We start from the raw sequence: 21,831 nt of genomic DNA on the forward strand, positions 1-21,831 counted from the left end.
ATAAAAAAATACAAGAGGCATAGGGTTTGCACTCCACATGCAGGTTAGTGGATTCCATTTTGTAGGTTGTTAGTAGAACTATTTTAGTAAAACTAAATGTATTACAAAATGCAGTTTGCAAATAGGCCCCACAATGCATAATGCAGCAGTCACACAGTGCCTGATAAATGGCCACAAATGAGTGTTACAGTGGGAATATGAAGGCCTTCCTCCACGGAAATAAAACTTGTGCCTCCAGCAACATCACCCCATCTCAGCAGTGGAGAAATTATAACCACACTGAGCGTGCCAATTGAGTACTCTCACTGTGCAATGCTAGGGAAGATATTGGGTGATATTTTCTCACTTTATTGGTATAGTCATGTTGAGACAACATTTAAATACTGCGAGTAGATGTCCAGACGAAAGTGTTTGAACAGATAGTGCCTAGGATACACTGAAACATTGCTGAGACACAGAGTAACATGAAGGGCCTGTCGGACACTCCCATGTTCTTTTTTTTTGTACTTAATCTTGTGGTAGAGTTCACACCACTCACCTAGGGATTCACAGAGATAGGGCAGAGCAGTGTTGTAAAAGCTTCTTACCTTTGCAACAATATTTCTGGTGGATACATAATCTTACTGCATATTCATTACTTTAAGAATATTCCCCAGGCATCAGACTGGTTGGGAGAAGCTTTTTCCCAACAGCAGTTCTGAAACACCACAAGGTGGGTGCAGTGCGACTCTACCTACCAGGCAAGACACCAGTAACATATTATAGGTGCAAGCCTGTACGCTGATGTTACTTCCAGACACCCCAGTGAGAGAGCTACTGAGAGCATCAACAGCAGTGACAATAACAGCACATAATAAATTTGCATATCTTGGAATCTTATCATTTACAGCACATGTCTTATCAGGAAAGGAAAGAAGAAGTGAGGAATCTGCAGAAAGTGTATGTGTCCACCAGAAGTATCTTTCCCAAAGGTAAGTAACATTCACTTCTGATGAGTACCTCTTCCTGCAGATTTCTCACTTTAGGAATGAGTCCCAATGTAAAAGCGGCAGTAGGTGGGTATCAGTAGTGCCAATTAACTAAGGAAGTCATATAGTACAGTCTTGGCAAAGTAGCTGTCACTCTGTGCAAGGGCTGTGAGGAAGTACTAAAGTACAAAAAGGTGACCACATGGCTGCTCTGCAGATGTTAGCATCAGGAACCCTCAGTGAGAGCTGAGGAGTGGGCACGAATGCCCTTCATTGGGACTTTCTTGGCAACGCATAGCCTTCTTGATACCTACCAGAACCTCACACAAAAAGGTTAGTTTGTCACAGTCTCTCTCATCAGAATAGTACAAGAATGCACGCCTTGTATTCAGTCTGTTTTCCACCTTGGTGGAATGAGAGGGAGGAAAGAAGTCACAAGAGCTATAAACTAGGCCATATGAAAGAACCAAGCCACTCTGGGCAAGATGTACGAGTTACTTGCCTTCGGTAATGATGAACAAGTTACTTACCTTCGGTAACGATGTATCTGTAAGAAACATTAGTTAGTTAGATTCCTCACCTTAGAATATCCCCAGGCGTCAGACTGGATCCGGAAGATTTTTCGTCAGCAATACCCCTTGCGCGTCGCTAGGCGTCGTCTGCGGCTCCGCGTCCGTCGTCGGCGTCGTGCGCCGGGATGACGTCGTCGGAGTACTTAGACGCCGCCCTCGCGCGCTGACGTCAGTTCTTGTACATAGCCTTCCGCGCCAGGAACGCAGAGCCATGCAAAGACCGACACTGGTGCCAAAAATAAAATCTAGGGGCCTGAAAAGGATAACCTTAACCCTAGATGTCAGTTCGCAGAACGGGGAGGATGGGTGGGTCGGTGAGGAATCTAACTAACTAATGTTTCTTACAGATACATCGTTACCGAAGGTAAGTAACTTGTTCATCTGAAAGAAACACGTTAGTTAGATTCCTCACCTTAGAATAGATACCCAAGCAATACCATCCCCGGTGGTGGGTCTGCGAACCAAGATCACACCAGAAAGTCCTGGAGGACAGAACGGCCAAAGAAGCCATCCCTCCGGACTTGGCTGTCAAGGCAATAATGCCTGGCAAACGTGTGTAGCGAAGCCCACGTTGCCGCCTGACAGATGTCCTGCAAAGGGACACCCCGTCCCAAAGCAGTAGTAGCCGCTGTGGCCCGAGTAGAATGGGCGCGCAGCCCAACAGGAGGGTCCTTTTTTGCCAAGGAGTGATGCACAAAACGACCCACCGAGAGATGGTCCGTTTGTGCACAGCTTTCCCCTTCTTAGCACCCACATATCCAACGAAAAGTTGGTCGTCCACCCGGAACTGCTTAGTGCGGTCCAAATAAAAGGAGAGCGCATGTTTTGGGTCCAGACGGTGGAGCCTCTCTTCCTCTTTGGAAGGATGCGGAGGCGGAAAGAAGGTGGGCAAGGTGACAGACTGCCCAAGATGAAATGGAGTCACCACTTTCGGAAGAAAGGAGGGACGAGGCCGAAGGACAACCTTGTCAGGATGAACAGACAGAAAGGGAGGCTTTGAAGACAAAGCCTGGAGCTCACTCACCCGTCTAGCCGAGGTGATGGCTACCAGAAAAGCAGTCTTAAGAGTTAGAAGACGAAGAGGACAATAGTGAAGAGGCTCGAAGGGAGCGCACATCAGGAATGTCAAGACAAGATTCAAGTCCCACTGAGGCATTACAAAAGGGACAGGAGGGAACGTGTGAGTAATGCCTTTTAGAAAGCGTGTAACTACAGGGGACTTGAAAAGAGAAGGCTGATCAGGAAGCCGTAAGAAGGCAGAGATGGCAGCAAGATAACCTTTCAGGGTGCCCAGGGCAGAGCCCTGCCGGGCCAAAGAAAGAAGAAAGAGGAGAACCTCAGAAAGAGGGGCGGAAAGGGGATCCACAGCCTTTGCTGTGCACCATGCCACAAATTTGTTCCACCGGCAGGCGTATACCGTCTTTGTGGAGGGACGCCTGGCTGCCAGAATGATATCACAGACTTCAGGAGGCAAGTCAAATGGCATCAACTGCCGCCGCTCAATCTCCACGCATGGAGGTGGAGGCTGGACAGGTTCGGGTGGAGGACCGTCCCCTGCTGCTGCGACAGAAGATCCTCCCGAAGGGGCAGACGTATCGGAGGATCGGTCAACATACTGAGTAGCTCGGGATACCAGTACCTTCGTGCCCAATCCGGAGCCACCAAGATGACTTGGGCCCGGTCGTGCCTGATCTTCTTCAGCACTCTGGGCAGAAGTGGTATAGGCGGAAAGGCGTACAACAGACCGCAACTCCACTCGTGACGAAAAGCGTCGCCGAGCGAGTGCCGCCTTGGAAATTCCAACGCGCAGAACTGCTGACATTGCGCGTTCTCTTCGGTGGCGAATAGATCTAACCAAGGCTCTCCCCACTGCTGAAAGAGACCTTGCGCCACTTCGGAGTTCAGACGCCATTCGTGATCCATCATGCACCGGCGGCTGAGTTCGTCTGCTCTGGCGTTCAGAGAGCCCGCCAGATGTTGAACCACTAGGGTGACGCCCTGGTGTTCCAGCCACGTCCAGAGGCGCAGAGCCTCCTGACAAAGGGTCCACGACCCCACCCCGCCTTGTTTGTTGCAATACCACATGGCGGTGGTGTTGTCCGTGAACACCTGCACGACACTTCCCCTGACAGAGGGAAGGAAGGCTTTCAGTGCAAGCCGGATCACTCTCAACTCCAACAGGTTGATGTGGAGACGAGACTCCGCCGGAGACCAGAGGCCTCTGATCTCCGCCTCTCCCATATGGCCACCCCATCCCAGGAGGGACGCATCCGTCACTACGACATGCTCCGGTTGGGGAAGGGAGAGGCTTCTGCCCATGACCCAATCGCGGTCCGTGAGCCACCACTGCAACTGCTGTGCAGTGCCCTCCGAGATCAAGACATGGTCGGACAGGTTGCCGTGATGCTGGGCCCACTGAAACTTCAGGTCCCACTGCAGAGCCGGCATGCGCCGCCTGGCGTGATGCACTAGTAGGATGCAGGAGGCCACCAGCCCCAGAAGCCGCAACACTAGCCTGACCGAAACCCAGGATAGAGGCCGAAAGATGGGAATCAGGGCCTGTATATGCCGGACCCGCTGTTCCGGTGGATAGACCCGGAACTGCGCCGAATCGAGAACCGCTCCGATGAAGAGGAGCTTCTGAGAGGGACTCAGGTGTGACTTCGGCACGTTGATGGAAAACCCCAGCAAATGCAGGAGATCCGCCGTAGTCTGGAGGTGGGAGACGACTGCCTGGGGCGAGCCCGCCTTCAACAACCAGTCGTCGAGATAGGGGAAGACTGGAACCCCTGATCTGCGCAGATGAGCTGCGACCACCGCCATCACTTTCGTGAACACCCGAGGGGCAATGGTGAGGCCGAAGGGGAGCACGGTAAACTGAAAGTGCTCTTGGCCCACCGTGAACCGCAGGTAACGCCGGTGGGCCGGCAGGACGGGGATGTGGAAATATGCGTCCTGCAAGTCCAACGCTACCATCCAGTCTCCGGGGTCTAGGGCAGCTAGAACCTGAGCCAAGGTCAACATCTTGAACCTTTCCTTCCGGAGGAAGGCATTGACGTTCCGAAGGTCCAAGATAGGGCGCAGGCCCCCTTTGCCCTTCTTGGGAACCAGAAAGTAGTGGGAATAACAACCACGACCCACTTCTGGACTCGGAACGCGCTCGACGGCCCCCTTGGCCAAGAGGGCTGAAACTTCCTCGTGGAGAAGATTCAAATGATCCCCCGAGATACGGTGGTGCTGCGGTGGCATGGCTGGAGGGGTCGTCTCGAAGGGGAGGGAGTAGCCCCTTCGGACGATTTGCAGCACCCACCTGTCCGATGTGATGGACCGTCAGTGGAGCAGGTGATGGCGAACTCTGCCGCCCACTGGCATGGAATGGGCCTGAAAGCTCGGACTAGGAAGGCTTTGAGGCGGATGCTGCCGTGGTGGATGTGGGCTGACCTCGTCGTCCTCCAGATCCGCCTCGGCGGAAACCACGTCCGCGACCGCGCGCAGGTTGGTTCTGCGGCTGGTGGCTAGGCGCACGTGAGGAGGCACCCCTTCCTTGGCCACGAAAGGGGCGAAAAGCGGATGGTTGCGACCGCGGGGCCGAGAGGCCCAAGGACTTGGCCGTAGCCCGGGAGTCCTTAAAGCGGTTCAGGGCACTGTCCGCTTTCTCGCCAAACAGGCGAGTGCCATCAAACGGCATGTCCATGAGAGTGCTCTGGACATCGCCCGAAAATGACGTGGACCGCAGCCAGGCGTGACGTCTAAGCGCCACTGTGGTAGAAATGGCCCTACCCAGCGAGTCCGTGGTGTCAAGCCCACAACGTATAGCATGTCGCGCGGCATCCCTCCCATCGGCCAAAGCCTGGGTAAGTCGTGTCCGGACCTCCTCCGGACACAGGGGCAGCGCGTCCTCCACCGCATCCCACAGAGAGTGGGAATAACGGTCCAAGAGACAAGCGGTGTTCAAAGACCGCAGGCCCAAACTAAGGGAAGAAAACAGCTTCTTGCCAAACTGTTCTAGTCTCTTGGAATCCCGGTCCGGCGGGGCGGTCGGGAAAGAGGATTGGGAGGTGGAGGCCTGGATAACCAGGCTCTCAGGGGTAGGGTGTTGGGACAGGAAACTGGGGTCGCCCGGAGCAGGGCGGTGGCGCCTGGCGACGTTCCGGTCCACAGGAGGAACTGTGGAGGGCTTGGACCAGGTGCCCTGTAGAACGTCAATGAGGGCCTCATTGAATTGCAGCAGAGGCTCAGTGGAGCTTGCTGCAGACTGAAGCACCTCGGTAAGGACGTTAGTCCTCACAGCCACGGCAGGCAGCTCGAGCCCAAGGGCTGCGGCCGCCTTGCGCAGCACCACAGAGAAAGCAGCGCCCTCCTCTGAAGCCACAGTCGGAGGAGAGACAAATCCAGTGTCTGGAGAGGTATCCAGGCCACTGGCCTCCCCCAGTTCATCTGCCCAGTCCTGAGACAGTTGAGCCTGAGCGGCCATAGGATCCTCAGATCCCTCCCAGTTGTCCCCATCATCCGACTCCTGGTATAGAGGAGAAAGTAACGGAGCCGGGCGGTAGACATAATGTGTCTCTAGCGGCGTCGATATCGGCGTCCATCGACGCCGGACCGGCGCCGGGCCCGGAGTGGGACTGAACTGGGGCTCGACGTCGAGCGGAGTCGACGTCGGCGTCGGAGGTGGTACCGGTGTCGACGCCGGCGGAGGAGGCGTGACGAGGTCGACCGGCGTCGACGGGGACTCGAGAACGGGTCCCTCGGGCGCTTGCGGCGTCGAGGCCGGAGCCGTCAACGGCGCCGGGGCCGGAGCCACCGGCAGGCAAGGCAGCCCAGTCGGGTCCGCGGGGCCCGAAGGCGCACCAGCGGGCGCCGACGGCGGAGCCAGGTTCCTCATGGCCGAGAGGAAGGCACTGACTTCCGCCGGCGTCGCGTTAGTCCCAGGGACCGGAGGGTATGGGGACGGGCGCGGCGCCTGCGGCTCCGCCGGAGCCGCGGGGGTGGAACCACCCTGACCCTCGGCCGAGTCGCGCGACCGGCGAGGGGAGTCCGAAGAGCGATGTCGCCTCTTGGACTTCTTCGAATGCTTCGACTTACCCGAAGACTTGGATCCCGACGACCGATGGTGACGTCGGCTGCGGCTCCGCAACCGATCCTTGGACCTCCTCCTGGACCGGGATCGAGAGGCGCGCGAAGCCGAGTGGCGAATCTCGAGAAGCTTATGGGACCGCTCCCGTCTAGCCTTCGAGGTCAGGGCCTTACAATCCGAGCACGACTCCACGTCGTGGTCGAGGCCCAAGCAGTACAGGCACCGGCGGTGATGGTCCGTAACCGACATCAATCGGTTACAGTCCGTACAGGCTTTAAACCCAGGCATCCTACCGGCACCGGTGTCGAGTGACAGGATCAAAAAGTTAGTCAAAAATTGACTAAAGGGGTAGCTCTCCCGGATCTGTGCTTACTGGCGCGGAAAAAAGAAGAACTGACGTCAGCGCGCGAGGGCGGCGTCTAAGTACTCCGACGATGTCATCCCGGCGCACGACGCCGACGACGGACGCGGAGCCGCAGACGACGCCTAGCGACGCGCAAGGGGTATTGCTGACGAAAAATCTTCCGGATCCAGTCTGACGCCTGGGGATATTCTAAGGTGAGGAATCTAACTAACGTGTTTCTTTCAGATGTATCTGGTAGAGACGATTCTAGCTGCAGATTCCTTCACGTAGAATTATCCCCAGGCATGAGACTGGATCCGGAAACATTGTGCTACAGCATCCCTGCGCGCCAGGGGGCAGGGTGACACCACGCGACTCCGCCTAGGAGTTGTCCGCGTACGTGACGTCAGCGAGGTCCCATAAGTCCCAACCCGGCAGGCCTATGTCAGTTTTCTTCGGAGAACTTTTCCGCGGCCCAACGCGGAGCCACCAGGCAAACTGTGGGAGCAGGGGAACAGTGTGCGAGAGAGTAGAAACAAGGAAGGGAGACAAGCAACACCATAAGGAGCGGTGCAACACTGCAGCCTCCAAAGGCAGGGGCGGAACAAAGAATAGAGCAGAGCTCCGAACAGCCACCCTACCAGCATGCGATCCGCCTTCCCTTCCCTCCCCCTCGGAGACAGGGAACATATGTAAAGGCAGGACACCTGTAGCAGGCCTACAACCCCCACCCGGAAATAGGGAAGGGGTGCCAGTCCCAGAACAGACAGGACAACAACAACAACAACCCTCCAAGCCACCCCAGCACAGAGGGCAACCATCCTCCAAGGAACAAGGGCAGGGCATGGCCAGGTGACCCCCAGACAGAGGACGGCAGAGGGGCAGTGACCCCCAGCAGCAGAGGAAAGGCGGGAGGGCAGAGATTGAAGGTAAAACCCCCCCAAAACCTGGAGCAGCCCGAGTAGCGGGACATAGGAGCACCATAACCCCACCCTCCAGAGAACCAAGGGAGGGAGGAACAGCAACAAGACGGAGAAACCCGGCAAGAGCAAAGGAATGCACTCACAAGAGACACAGCCCCCACCAGGAGGCGAGTGCCGAGACCAACCCACGGGTCCTCGCAGAACGGGGAGGAAGGGCGGGCCGTGAAGGAATCTGCGGCTAGAATCGTCTCTACCAGATACATCGTTATCGAAGGTAAGTAACTCGTACATCTGATAGAGACTACTAGCCGCAGATTCATTCACGAACAATAGATACCCTAGCAATACCCACGGGGAAGGAGGGTCTGCGAAAGGACCCCCCGAGCCATAACAGGACAGAGGGTCACACAGGGGACTAGACTTGCGGACCAGGCAATAACCCGGCCCCTCCCAGGCAAGAGGAGCCCCTTACAAGCAGAACACCACCGACCCCAGAGGGATGGAGGAAGAAGAAGAAGAAAAGGGGGGGCCTTAACACTCACAATAGAGGAACCAAGGGCCAGGCCAGAGGCCGAAGTACCCCACACCCCTTCAAGGCAAGAAGCGTCCCTTCAAAGCCAGGGGGAGAGTCCAGAAGGCCCAAGGAAATGAGTGAAAAGAAGGCTAGGCCACACCAGATGGAAAGCAACAGGCCAGCCAGAGCGGCGCTAACAGACAAGCCGCCAGAAACAAGAAAAAACAGCCCAGGGCCCCAGGAAGACCAAGTGGGCAACACCTGACAAGGGAGGGCACAGAATCATCCCAAGCAGGAAGAGAGGAAAGGGCCGGACACACCCCCATGAGGGGGCGCGCACACGCCCTCAAGAAGCAAAGCAGCATACAGACACGCCACGGAGAACAAGCACCAAAAGGGCCACCAGAACCCCCCAGCAGAGCGCAAGCTGTATAACAGCTACCACTACCCCACATAGGGTACGTTAAGTCCCATGAAATGGGAACCCTCTTTGGAAGAACTTCCGCAACAGAGGAAAAACAAAAGAGCCACAGGAAAAACACCCCGCGAATGGCTTGACAAGCAGCCCAAAGAAAAACAGAAGGCCTAATCTCCGGGCCAAGTCTGCATAACAGTTCTAGCAAAAAACACACCACAGTGAACAAGGGCCGTCCAGCAGCCAATATTTCCATAGTCCCTACAAGGAGGACTAGATGGCCAGAAAACACACACCACCGCAAGAGCGACCGTCCCAAGAAGGCCCAGAACCAGCTCAACTCCTCAATCACTGAGGAGGAGAAGGGGGAGGAGGAGGAGTATAAGGGGGAGGAGGAGGACGGAGCACCGCCAGGAACCTTTGGATGGCGGAGTCAGCTGGGGCAACAGGCTACCATCAAATGGGAGATCAATGAGCCTCTCCCGAATATTTTCGGGGAAGACTCCGTCCCGAAGCCAAGCATGGCGACGGAGAGCGACAGAGGAAGCCATGGCCCGGCCTAGTACCTCCGAGATGTCCAGAGCGTTGTGAAGGATAAACGCCGCTAGCTCCCGGCCATCCAAGGCATGACGCCTTAAGTCCACTTGAACAGTCTCCTGAGAAGCTGCGGACCCCCAAAGACTCAACCGAGTCCCACAGACAAGAGGAGGCCCTAGCCAGGACACACAAAGTGTTCAGTGCCCGCAGGGCTGCGCTGGTCGAGGCAAACATGTTGCGCTCCCAAGAGTCCAGCCAGCGGGCCTCCCGGGTGGGCGGAGTCAACAGCGGCGGCAGGGAGGGAAAGGCAGTCCACAAAAGAGGACTGGCGGCAGAGGGGTGGACGGAAAGACACGCAGGGTCACGCGGTGCCGGAAGGTGCCGGTGTAGAAGATGCTGAGGCACCGGATTCCCTTACGCAGGATGCCCCCAAGCCCCCGTCAGGGACGAAAGGAGCGAACCCTCAAAGGGAAGCAAGATCTCCCATCCACCAGAGCCCTGATGGGGAACCTCCAAGAGATGATCCATCGGAAAATGAGCAATCGGGTCACCCATGTGCAGAATATCCACAGCCGTGGACACCGCGTGAGCAAAGGCCGCACCCGCCTCTGTAGGGCCCTGCGGCGGAGAAAGCAGATCCTCCGTAGGCAACGGCTGCAGACTAAGGCACCGTCCCCCAAGCCAAGCGGAACGGGCAGGGGCCAGACCTGGAAGGCAGGAGGAGCTGAGGAATGGGGGACCTGCCGCTCCTCCGGCGAACACCGCGGCCTCAGAAACAGCGAGGAGCCACCCTCCGACGATGCAGGTGAAAAAGACACCACTCGCGGCCAGTTTACGGGGAGGACGACACCAATATGCAGGCCGCCTCCGGAGAAGAGGGAGCGTCCGAAGACGAATCCGCAACTCGACGCCCGTCAGGAGCCGTAGAGTTCACTGCCTGAGGCAGAGCGGTAACGCCAGCCTGCGCCGAAGGAGACGCTGGATAGGGCTCCTCGAAGTCACACCGCGCCAGGGACCGGAGCGGGCCGGAGTCCCAGTGGACAAGGGACGGCGTCGGAATGGCGCCGACTCAACCTCCTCCGAGGCAGCCGCCTGCATGGAGGGACGAGAAGGACCAGGGAAGTGACACAAAGCCCTCCGCCAGCCTCGTCCCAGTATACGACAGAGGTGGTCCGGCGAGCCACGCGGCGCCGCCAGGGCAGACCCAACCTCCGACTCGCCCTCTGACAAGGCAGCCGCCTGCGTGGATGGACGAGAAAGCCCCGGAGGAGGGCGAGGGGTGCGTGCCCAGCCTCGGCCCAGAGCGGGATGAAGAGAGTCCACTGACCCATGAGGCGCCGCCCCGTCCAGCAGTCGCTGGCGCCGTAGCGGCGCCACCTCCACCTTAGACACCTTGTCAAGGGTCAGAGAAGGGCCCGGGGATGCAACCCGAGCCCCAGCGACCTCACACGACACCACAGGGGCTCCCGCGGGAGTTTGCGGCGAGGCAGAGATGCCGTGGCGTTAAGGAGGGACCCCAGAGGAGCCTCACCCCAACAGCACCACATCCTCTAAGCCTGGATCCGACCCAGTCAGTGCCGGGGCCGGAGCCGCCGGGGAAGCCCCAGCGCAAGGCAAGGGAACCGCTGACGCCCCAGGAGGGGAAGGAGGAGACACCAGCGAGGCCTGCAAAGCTGCCGTGTATGTCTCCATCTGGACTCTCGATGCTCCATCACCGGGAAACGGTGGGTAGGAGGACACGCGGGCCGCATCACCCGCGCAGAGTCCATGCCCCCGGCAGGCCGAAACCGAAACCCGGCCCCCGGGGACAGACTGCGACACTTACCCACCGGTGAGCCACGCTTACGCGACATCAGGGAAGGGCGATGACGACGACCACGGCCGTACTGAAGCCGTCTGCCGAGGCTGATCGAGGGGAGGAGGTCGACCTGGAGAGACGCACCGAGAGAAGTTTCATTCGGCGCTCCCGCCGCAACTTCGGCTTCAACTGTTGGCACACCTCGCAATCCGTGGTGCCGTGATCCTTCCCCATCACCACATACAAATGCGATGAGGGTCCGTCACCGACATAAGACGCCCACACGACGTGCAAGCTTTAAAGCCTGAAGTAAAGCCTGAAGGCATTCGCACACTGTTCCAAGAAGGACAATGATGAAGAGAAAAAAGGGCCCGAAACAGGCCCGTAGCAAGACCGTATCCCCTTTGCACACGGAAAAGGAAAAAACTGACGTAGGCATGCCGGGTGGGGCTTATGTGACCTCGCTGATGTCACGTACACGGTCGACACCTAGGCGGAGTCGCGTGGTGTCGCCCCGCCCCCTGGCGCGCAGGGATGCTGTGGCAAAAAGTTTCCGGATCCAGTCTCACGCCTGAGGATAATTCTACGTGAAGGAATCTGCGGCTAGTAGTGTCTATCAGATTGCAGGACCAGTCTGAAGAGGTAAAACACTGTGAATGCCTGGCAAACTGAAAGGGTCTTAAGCATTTTCAACTAACCCTAGTATCTTCATAATAAGAAGTCTTTCTTACTGGAGAACTGTGCATTGGCTTGAATGGAAATACCAGCACGAAAGTCAATACAAGGTTAAAATCCCAGTGAAGAACAATGAACACGTGTACAATGAACACAGTGTGAGGAAACGTGTAAAGCAAACCTTTCAGAAAACGTATCACTAAAGGTGACCTAAACAACTAGTAATCAGAGTGATGCATGAAAGCAGACAGGGTAGCCAGGTAACCCTGGACTGCAGCCACTGCCAGCCTCTGTGACGTGACTTATAGTGATTCAAGCCTTAAGACTCATGTCAATTGCAACAACATGTTCCAGCAACCTGCATAAGTGGACTTCATAGTGAGATTTCTGGCAGACAAAACAATGCCCCAACTTCCACCAGGGAGGCAAAAGGACTCTAGCCAGCACCATTCAATGTCCATGTGTGTAGACACAGCATTCGTGGATTGAGGTGGAGCCCTGGACTATTCCACTGTGACATCAGGTCCACCCTGTACGGCAGAGGAAGGGGCTGAGGAATGTACCAGTTTCTCCTTGCCTAATCTGGGGTGATCAGGAACAGCTGTGCCTGATCATCGCCCAAAGAAGTGAGGAATGTAAAGTGAAATCTGGAGAAGATTGCCTCTGTCAATTTGGAGTGCAGCTCCCACCTATGATCCAATAAGGAGAGTTGAATAAGAGTGTATGCTCTCACTCTGAGAGACTGCCAGATAGGTCACAACTGTCAAAATTCTCCTTCACTGCATAAAGTTCCACAGGTGAATCATCTGCCATAATCCCACACAACCATGCTTGTTTATGTAATAGGCAGTCTTGTTGTTTTGAGCAGAGCTCCCTCAGATGGGCAGCAGAAAGACCCCCATGACAAGGAGTACTTGGCTACACACCAACAGTTGGTTACCCACTCCATATAGGAGTCATCTGTGACCACAATAGCCTACACTTGCAGAGGGCTGAACCGGTGACCCACCTTGAGATCGGAAAGGTCACTCCATCAGCACCTATGAAGGTCATCCTATATGTTGGAATCAGGAAGTTAAGTTAAGCAGAGATCCAGAATGGTCCTCGTACCGCAATCCAATTTGGCAAACAAGAAGTAAAGGGAATAGAATCCCATGCCCTTTACTTCCAGAGGCACCAGCTTTATGGCCCCTCTGTTCAGCAGAACAAGGTCCTTCACCTCCAGAATTGAGGCATGTGCTGGAGAGCACGGTGTTACAGAAGGAGGGCAGTCTGGAGGGATGGAGAGAAAGGTTAGGGTGCAAACCACCACAGAGGCCTATACTGATGGCCTCTAAAAGGCTGATAAGTGGACCCCCGACCCTCCATTAGGAGATGGAGGAGAGAGAGTTGGGTAGGGGTCTTAGAGATATTTTAAGGCTGCAAGGCTGGCAGAAGAGAGAATCTGCTTCTCCAGCTTTTATCCACTACTGTCACGAAAGGAGCAGTACCTTGCTGATGTGTCTGACCTGGTTGAGAGATCAGAAATAGCCCCTAAATACGTTGCATTGCTGATGGAACTGCTTCGCTTGTGAGGTCAGGTCCAGCAACCAGGTTGTAGTGCTTCTATTCTTTAAGCGTTCCAAGGAGGAGCTGCCTTTCTCTCTAAGAAGCTATTCGCCATCGAAGGGCATGTCCAGAGATGACCGGACATCTGTCGAAAGGCCAGTTGAACACATCTAGGCATGGCAGTGTAGTGTGACAACAATGCTCATGTACCGAGCTATGGCATCTGCGAAATCCAAGCTTCACCAAATAGCAAAATGGCTTTTTCATGTGGTCCAGTCGGATGGGATACCAAACTGCAGTTTTTCCAATTACTGCAAGGCAGGGGCATAACACCCTAATAGGCATGGGTCAATCGACGTATGAAGAGCGACACTGCCCAAAGCAAAAAAGATCCAGTACATGGTATCCATTTTAATAGATTCTCTATGTTGTAGAAAAGTTATATGAGTTCTGTTTGGGAGATGAAACCTGCACCACTATACTCTCTAGTGAAGAGTGTGCATGTCTGTGTGTGCGTGGGGGGGCTTGGTCTCCCGAAGCAGGTCTATTGTATTTGACAATTTGTTTATGGACTGCTGGGCCTGAGATGGGCTTTTTCCAGGCAGCCAAGACAAATTCAAGTAGTGCCTTATTAAATCGTAGCAAGGTCTGACTGGCAAAGCAGTTTGGAGATTTCCATCAAAATATTCGTTTTGTTGCTCAGATGGCAAAATCAGTTGCAGAGTTTATATGGCTTTTCAAGCTACTGTTTTCAAGAAGGAAGCTTCCTTCTGAAGAGGTGTCCAAACTAGTGGAATTTTGTAAATCAACATGAGGCCAATATTGGTATAAGAAGGAGCAAACAGCAAAACAGATTGTCAGCCTCAGAATCATTTTACATTCACCCATAATCCATATCAACGATGGTTATTGCATCAAAGCCAAAGATCTCCATACGCACAATTTTGTTGGCCCTAGGAAGAGACATTTTTTCAAGGCAAGCTATGACTCTCTCGTTCCACCTGGATAATATTAGATGAATTAGAAGGTGGTGTTAGTAGTGACTCCGAACATGGCACCAAGACTGGCATTTTTTTGCCTTCTCTCTCTTCCTCCTTTTTTACCTGTTTGTGTGTTTTCCCCTCTCTTGCATTCAGGAAATATCTGATATGGGAAAATAAGTGCCAGTCCCCAAAAATAGGTGCTGGTTCCCCCCAGTGGCAATCACCGGCTCAAATTCAGCACTGTGCTTTCCAGACTACTGAAGGCTCTATCTGTGCATTATTTGTAGATGCAGAGGCTGGGGCCTAAGGAGGTGTGGAGTTTGGAGGTAGTGGGGTTGTAACTGCAGGTGCTGCCAAGGCTGAAGATGAGCGTCCACCCTTGGGGAGTGACCCAGAGAGTACCAGAGCTGGTCTAAGAATGCCCAACATGGCTTCTGCTGTACAGAATCTGCAATGAGAAGTGCATGGTAAATTTCGTTTGGAAGTAATATTCATCAGTAGGGGGTTTGTATTAAACGCCATTAAGTGGGTGATAGTAATCTCTTTTTTGTTACATTTCATTGCAGATCTAAACTAGTGATGTAAAAAATACATGGTAGACAAATATATGTTCATTCTGACAAAAACCTAGTTGTCAGCAAAGGACAGAAAATGAACAGCCCTGGTAATATACCAACTATGAAGTGAAGACCACAACTTATTGCAAGATACCTACACCAAGGCTGTAGACGAGAGGAGGTGCCACCCACATCCCTAGGAACATGGCTGCATTCTGGGAGGACTGTGCTTGGGTCACTGCTAGCTCAATGCAGTGCTGCTGGATGTCTTCCCCTGAAAAGAATGACAAGAACCAGAGATTCAGTTAGTTTGTTCTAGGTTCCTCAATTCTCTTCATTCATTGAAATGTTTTTCTGAATATATGCCTAACGGATGCATCAATATGAAGTCCAGATTCTCTAGTTGAATCTAAGATTACATAAACTAATTCACTTACAGTAAGAGTCTTTCATTCATTTAAACTTTATTCGATCCGTAAAAACGAGTCATAAAAGTACCACAATATTATACATCAATACAATGAACAATTCAGATTCGATACTACAATTTCTTTTAAAAGGGAAACCCCTAAGCCAAATTTGAAAACCAATAACATTAAATATAAATTAATTTGTCATCCGTAGGCAAAATACTGTTAAGTGCCCCAAATCTGAATCTAATTTTCCTCTGGTCACTTCAGTATATCTCCCATATCATTCATATTGTCTCGGAGGTAATTTATAGAAGATAAAAACATGGCTACCCTGAAACAAATATTTCCATCATTCAAGTCATATAAATACTTAAAAGGCTGTTGTTAATGAACAAGTTACTTACCTTCAGTAACAATATATCTGCAAGAGACATATATTAGTTAAATATTCCTCACCTTAGAATTACCCCCAAGCGTCAGACTGGATCCAGAAAAAAAATTCTTAGCAGTACCCCTGCACGACGGTAGGTGGCGTTGGTTGACTCTGTGTCCGTCGTCGTGGTCGCCGGGATGAAGTCGCGGACTCTACTTAGACGCCATCCCTGCGCGCTGACGTCAGTTCTTTGTACACGACTTTCCACGCCAGAAGCGCAGAGCCATGCAAGACACTGACAACTGGTGCAAAAACCGCCCTCACGGGGAGTCCCTCACTCTAGAAATCAGTTCGCAGAACGGGGAGGATGGGTGGGGCGGTAAGGAATCTATAACTAATATATGTCTCTTACAGATGAACAAGTTACTTACCTTCGGTAACGATGTATCTGTAAGAAACATTAGTTAGTTAGATTCCTCACCTTAGAATATCCCCAGGCGTCAGACTGGATCCAGAAGATTTTTCGTCAGCAATACCCCTTGCGCGTCGCTAGGCGTCGTCTGCCGCTCCGCGTCCGTCGTCGGCGTCATGCGTCGGAATGACGTCGTCGGAGTACTTAGACGCCGCCCTCGCGCGCTGACGTCAGTTCTTGTACATAGCTTTCCGCGCCAGGAACGCAGAGCCATGCAAAGACCGACACTGGTGCCAAAAATAAAATCTAAGGGCCTGAAAAGGATAACCTTAACCCTAGATGTCAGTTCGCAGAACGGGGAGGATGGGTGGGTCGGTGAGGAATCTAACTAACTAATGTTTCTTACAGATACATCGTTACCGAAGGTAAGTAACTTGTTCATCTGAAAGAAACACGTTAGTTAGATTCCTCACCTTAGAATAGATACCCAAGCAATACCATCCTCGGTGGTGGGTCTGCGAACCAAGATCACACCAGAAAGTCCTGGAGGACAGAACGGCCAAAGAAGCCATCCCTCCGGACTTGGCTGTCAAGGCAATAATGCCTGGCAAACGTGTGTAGCAAAGCCCACGTCGCCGCCTGAGAGATGTCCTGCAAAGGGACACCCCGTCCCAAAGCAGTAGTAGCCGCTGTGGCCCGAGTGGAGTGGGCGCGCAGCCCAACAGGAGGGTCCTTTTTTGCCAAGGAGTAACAAATTTTGATGCACAAAACGACCCACCGAGAGATGGTCTGTTTGTGCACAGCTTTCCCCTTCTTAGCACCCACGTATCCAACGAAAAGTTGGTCGTCCACCCGGAACTGCTTTGTGCGGTCCAAATAAAAGGAGAGCGCACGTTTTGGGTCCAGACGGTGGAGCCTCTCTTCCTCTTTGGAAGGATGTGGAGGCGGAAAGAAGGTGGGCAAGGTGACAGACTGCCCAAGATGAAATGGAGTCACCACTTTCGGAAGAAAGGAGGGACGAGGCCGAAGGACAACCTTGTCCGGATGAACAGAGAGAAAAGGAGGCTTTGAAGATAAAGCCTGGAGCTCACTCACCCGTCTAGCCGAGGTGATGGCTACCAGAAAAGCAGTCTTAAGCGTCAGCAGACGAAGAGGACAATTATGAAGAGGCTCAAAGGGAGCGCACATTAGAAATGTGAGAACAAGATTCAAGTCCCACTGAGGCATTACAAAAGGGACAGGAGGGAACGTGTGAGTAATGCCCTTTAGAAAGCGTGTAACTACAGGGGACTTGAAAAGAGAAGGCTGATAAGGAAGCCGCAAGAAGGCAGAGATGGCAGCAAGTTAACCTTTCAGGGTGCCCAGGGCAGAGCCCTGCCGGGCCAAAGAAAGAAGAAAGGGGAGAACCTCAGAAAGAGGGGCGGAAAGGGGATCCAAAGCCTTTGCTGTGCACCATGCCACAAATTTGTTCCACCGGCAGGCGTACACCGTCTTCGTGGAGGGACGCCTGGCTGCCAGAATGATATCACAGACTTCAGGAGGCAAGTCAAATGGCATCAACTGCCGCCGCTCAATCTCCACGCATGGAGGTGGAGGCTGGACAGGTTCGGGTGGAGGACCGTCCCCTGCTGCTGCGACAGAAGATCCTCCCGAAGGGGCAGACGTATCGGAGGATCGGTCAACATACTGAGTAGCTCGGGATACCAGTACCTTCGTGCCCAATCCGGAGCCACCAAGATGACTTGGGCCCGGTCGTGCCTGATCTTCTTCAGCACTCTGGGCAGAAGTGGTATAGGCGGAAAGGCGTACAACAGACCGCAACTCCACTCGTGACGAAAAGCGTCGCCGAGCGAGTGCCGCCTTGGAAATTCCAACGCGCAGAACTGCTGACATTGCGCGTTCTCTTCGGTGGCGAATAGATCTAACCAAGGCTCTCCCCACTGCTGAAAGAGACCTTGCGCCACTTCGGAGTTCAGACGCCATTCGTGATCCATCATGCACCGGCGGCTGAGTTCGCCTGCTCTGGCGTTCAGAGCCCGCCAGATGTTGAACCACTAGGGTGACGCCCTGGTGTTCCAGCCACGTCCAGAGGCACAGAGCCTCCTGACAAAGGGTCCACGACCCCACCCCGCCCTGTTTGTTGCAATACCACATGGCGGTGGTGTTGTCCGTGAACACCTGCACGACACTTCCCCTGACAGAGGGAAGGAAGGCTTTCAGTGCAAGCCGGATCGCTCTCAACTCCAACAGGTTGATGTGGAGACGAGACTTCGCCGGAGACCAGAGGCCTCTGATCTCCGCCTCTCCCATATGGCCACCCCATCCCAGGAGGGACGCATCCGTCACTACGACATGCTCCGGTTGGGGAAGGGAGAGGCTTCTGCCCATGACCCAATCGCGGTCCGTGAGCCACCACTGCAACTGCTGTGCAGTGCCATCCGAGATCAAGACATGGTCGGACAGGTTGCCGTGATGCTGGGCCCACTGAAACTTCAGGTCCCACTGTAGAGCCCGCATGCGCCGCCTGGCGTGATGCACTAGTAGGATGCAGGAGGCCATCAGCCCCAGAAGCCGCAACACTAGCCTGACCGAAACCCAGGATAGAGGCCGAAAGATGGGAATCAGGGCCTGAATATCCCGGACCCGCTGTTCCGGCGGATAGACCCGGAACTGCGCCGAATCGAGAACCGCTCCGATGAAGAGGAGCTTCTGAGAGGGACTCAAGTGTGACTTCGGCACGTTGATGGAAAATCCCAACAAATGCAGGAGATCCGCCGTAGTCTGGAGGTGGGAGACGACTGTCTGGGGCGAGCCCGCCTTCAACAACCAGTCGTCGAGATAGGGGAAGACTGGAACCCCTGATCTGCGCAGATGAGCTGCGACCACCGCCATCACTTTCGTGAACACCCGAGGGGCACTGGTGAGGCCGAAGGGGAGCACGGTAAACTGAAAGTGCTCTTGGCCCACCGTGAACAGCAGGTAACGCCGGTGGGCCGGCAGGACGGGGATGTGGAAATAAGCGTCCTGCAAGTCCAACGCTACCATCCAGTCTCCAGGGTCTAGGGCAGCTAGAACCTGAGCCAAAGTTAACATCTTGAACCTTTCCTTCCGGAGGAAGGCATTGACGTTCCGGAGGTCCAAGATAGGGCGTAGGCCCCCTTTGCCCTTCTTGGGAACCAGAAAGTAGTGGGAATAACAACCACGACCTACTTCTGGGTTCGGAACGCGCTCGACGGCCCCCTTGGCCAAGAGGGCCGAAACTTCCTCGTGGAGAAGATTCAAATGATCCCCCGAGATACGGTGGTGCTGCAGTGGCATGGCTGGAGGGGTCGTCTCGAAGGGGAGGGAGTAGCCCCTTCGGATGATTTGCAGCACCCACCTGTCCGATGTGATGGACCGCCAGTGGAGCAGGTGATGGCGAACTCTGCCGCCCACTGGCGTGGAATGGGCCTGAAAGCTCGGACTAGGAAGGCTTTGAGGCGGATGCTGCCGGGGTGGATGTGGGCTGACCTCATCGTCCTCCAGAACCGCCTCGGCGGAAACCACGTCCGCGACCGCGCGCAGGTTGGTTCTGCGGCTGGTGGCTAGGCGCACGTGAGGAGGCACCCCTTCCTTGGCCACGAAAGGGGCGAAAGGTGGAAGTTTGCGACCGCGGGGCCGAGAGGCCCAAGGACTTGGCCGTAGCCCGGGAGTCCTTAAAGCGATTCAGCGCACTGTCCGCTTTCTCGCCAAAAAGGCGAGTGCCATCAAAGGGCATGTCCATGAGAGTGCTCTGGACATCGCCCGAAAATGACGTGGACCGCAGCCAGGCGTGACGTCTAAGCGCCACTGTGGTAGAAATGGCCCTACCCAGCGAGTCCGTAGTGTCAAGCCCACATCGGATAGCATGTCGCGCTGCATCCCTCCCATCGGCCAGAGCCTGGGTAAGTCGTGTCCGGACCTCCTCCGGACACAGGGGCAGCACGTCCTCCACCGCATCCCACAGAGAGTGGGAATAACGGTCCAAGAGACAGGCGGTGTTCAAAGACCGCAGGCCCAAACTAAGGGAGGAGAACAGCTTCTTGCCAAACTGTTCCAGTCTCTTGGAATCCCGGTCCGGCGGGGCGGTCGGGAAGGAGGATTGGGAGGTAGAGGCCTGGATAACCAGGCTCTCAGGGGTAGGGTGTTGGGACAGAAAACTGGGGTCGCCCGGAGCAGGGCGGTGGCGCCTGGCGACGTTCCTGTCCACAGGAGGAACTGTGGAGGGCTTGGACCAGGTGCCCTGCAGAACGTCAATGAGGGCCTCATTGAATTGCAGCAGAGGCTCAGTGGAGCTTGCTGCAGACTGAAGCACCTCAGTAAGGACGTTAGTCCTCACAGCCACGGCAGGCAGCTCGAGCCCAAGGGCTGCGGACGCCTTGCGCAGCACCACAGAGAAAGCAGCGCCCTCCTCCGAAGCCACAGTCGGAGGAGAGACGAATCCAGTGTCCGGAGAGGTATCCAGGCCACTGGCCTCCCCCAGTTCATCTGCCCAGTCCTGTGACATTTGAGCCTGAAGGGCCATAGGATCCTCGGATCCCTCCCAGTTGTCCCCATCATCCGATTCCTGGTAAACAGGAGGAAGGAGCGGAGCCGGGCGATAGACATAATGTGTCTCCAGTGGCGCCGAACGCGGCGTCCATCGACGCCGTATCGGCGCCGGGCCCGGAGCGGGGCTGAACTGGGGCTCGACGTCGAGCGGAGTCGGCGTCGGGGGTGGTACCGGTGTCGACGCCGGCAGAGGAGGCGTTACGAGGTTGACCGGCGTCGGCGGGGACTCGGGAACGGGTCCCTCGGGCGCTTGCGGCGTCGAGGCCGGAGCCGTCAACGGCGCCGGAGCCGCCGGCAGGCAAGGCAGCCCAGTCGGGTCCGCGGGGCCCGAAGGCGCGCCAGCGGGCGTCGACGGCGGAGCCAGGCTCCTCATGGCCGAGAGGAAGGCACTGACTTCCGCCGGCGTCGCGTCAGTCCCAGGGACCGGAGGGCATGGGGACTTGCGCGGCGCCTGCGGCTCTGCCGGAGCCGCGGGGGTGGAACCACCCTGACCCTCGGCCGAGTCGCGCGACCGGCGAGGGGAGTCCGAAGAGCGGTGTTGTCTCTTCGACTTCTTGGAATGCTTCGACTTACCCGAAGACTTGGATCTCGACGACCGATGGTGACGTCGGCTGCGGCTCCGCGACCGATCCTTGGACCTCCTCTTGGACCGGGATCGAGAGGCGCGCGGAGCCGAGTGGCGAATCTCGAGAAGCTTACGGGACCGCTCCCGTCTAGCCTTCGAGGTCAGGGCCTTGCAGTCCGAACACGACTCCGCGTCGTGGTCGAGGCCCAAGCAGTAAAGGCACCGGCGGTGATGGTCCGTAACCGACATCAAGCGGTTGCAGTCAGCACAGGCTTTAAAACCAGGCATCCTACCGGCACCGGAGTCGAGACAAGATCAAAAAGGATCAAAAAAGTTAGTCAAAAAATGACTAAAGGGGTAGCTCTCCCGGATCTGCGCTTACTGGCGTGGAAAAAAGAAGAACTGACGTCAGCGCGCGAGGGCGGCGTCTAAGTACTCCGACGACGTCATTCCGGCGCACGACGCCGACGACGGACGCGGAGCCGCAGACGACGCCTAGTGACGCGCAAGGGTTATTGCTGACGAAAAATCTTCCGGATCCAGTCTGACGCCTGGGGATATTCTAAGGTGAGGAATCTAACTAACGTGT

The 21,831-nt window shown here is 55.1% G+C and overlaps 1 protein-coding gene across 2 annotated transcripts in view; it reads right to left on the bottom strand.

Moving 5' to 3' along the window:
* Positions 1 to 21,831, bottom strand: part of FOCAD (focadhesin) — a 1,730,079-nt gene that overhangs the window by 457,268 nt on the left and 1,250,980 nt on the right. For both annotated transcript variants that reach the window (XM_085634390.1, XM_085634400.1), the window contains exon 39: positions 15,069 to 15,184. In XM_085634390.1, the coding sequence (XP_085490516.1) occupies positions 15,069 to 15,184 (116 nt within the window). The remainder of the gene's footprint in view (positions 1 to 15,068; positions 15,185 to 21,831) is intronic.

This window comes from Triturus cristatus, chromosome 2_1 (assembly GCF_964204655.1).
Source record: "Triturus cristatus chromosome 2_1, aTriCri1.1, whole genome shotgun sequence".
In the NCBI taxonomy this organism is placed as follows: domain Eukaryota; kingdom Metazoa; phylum Chordata; class Amphibia; order Caudata; family Salamandridae; genus Triturus; species Triturus cristatus.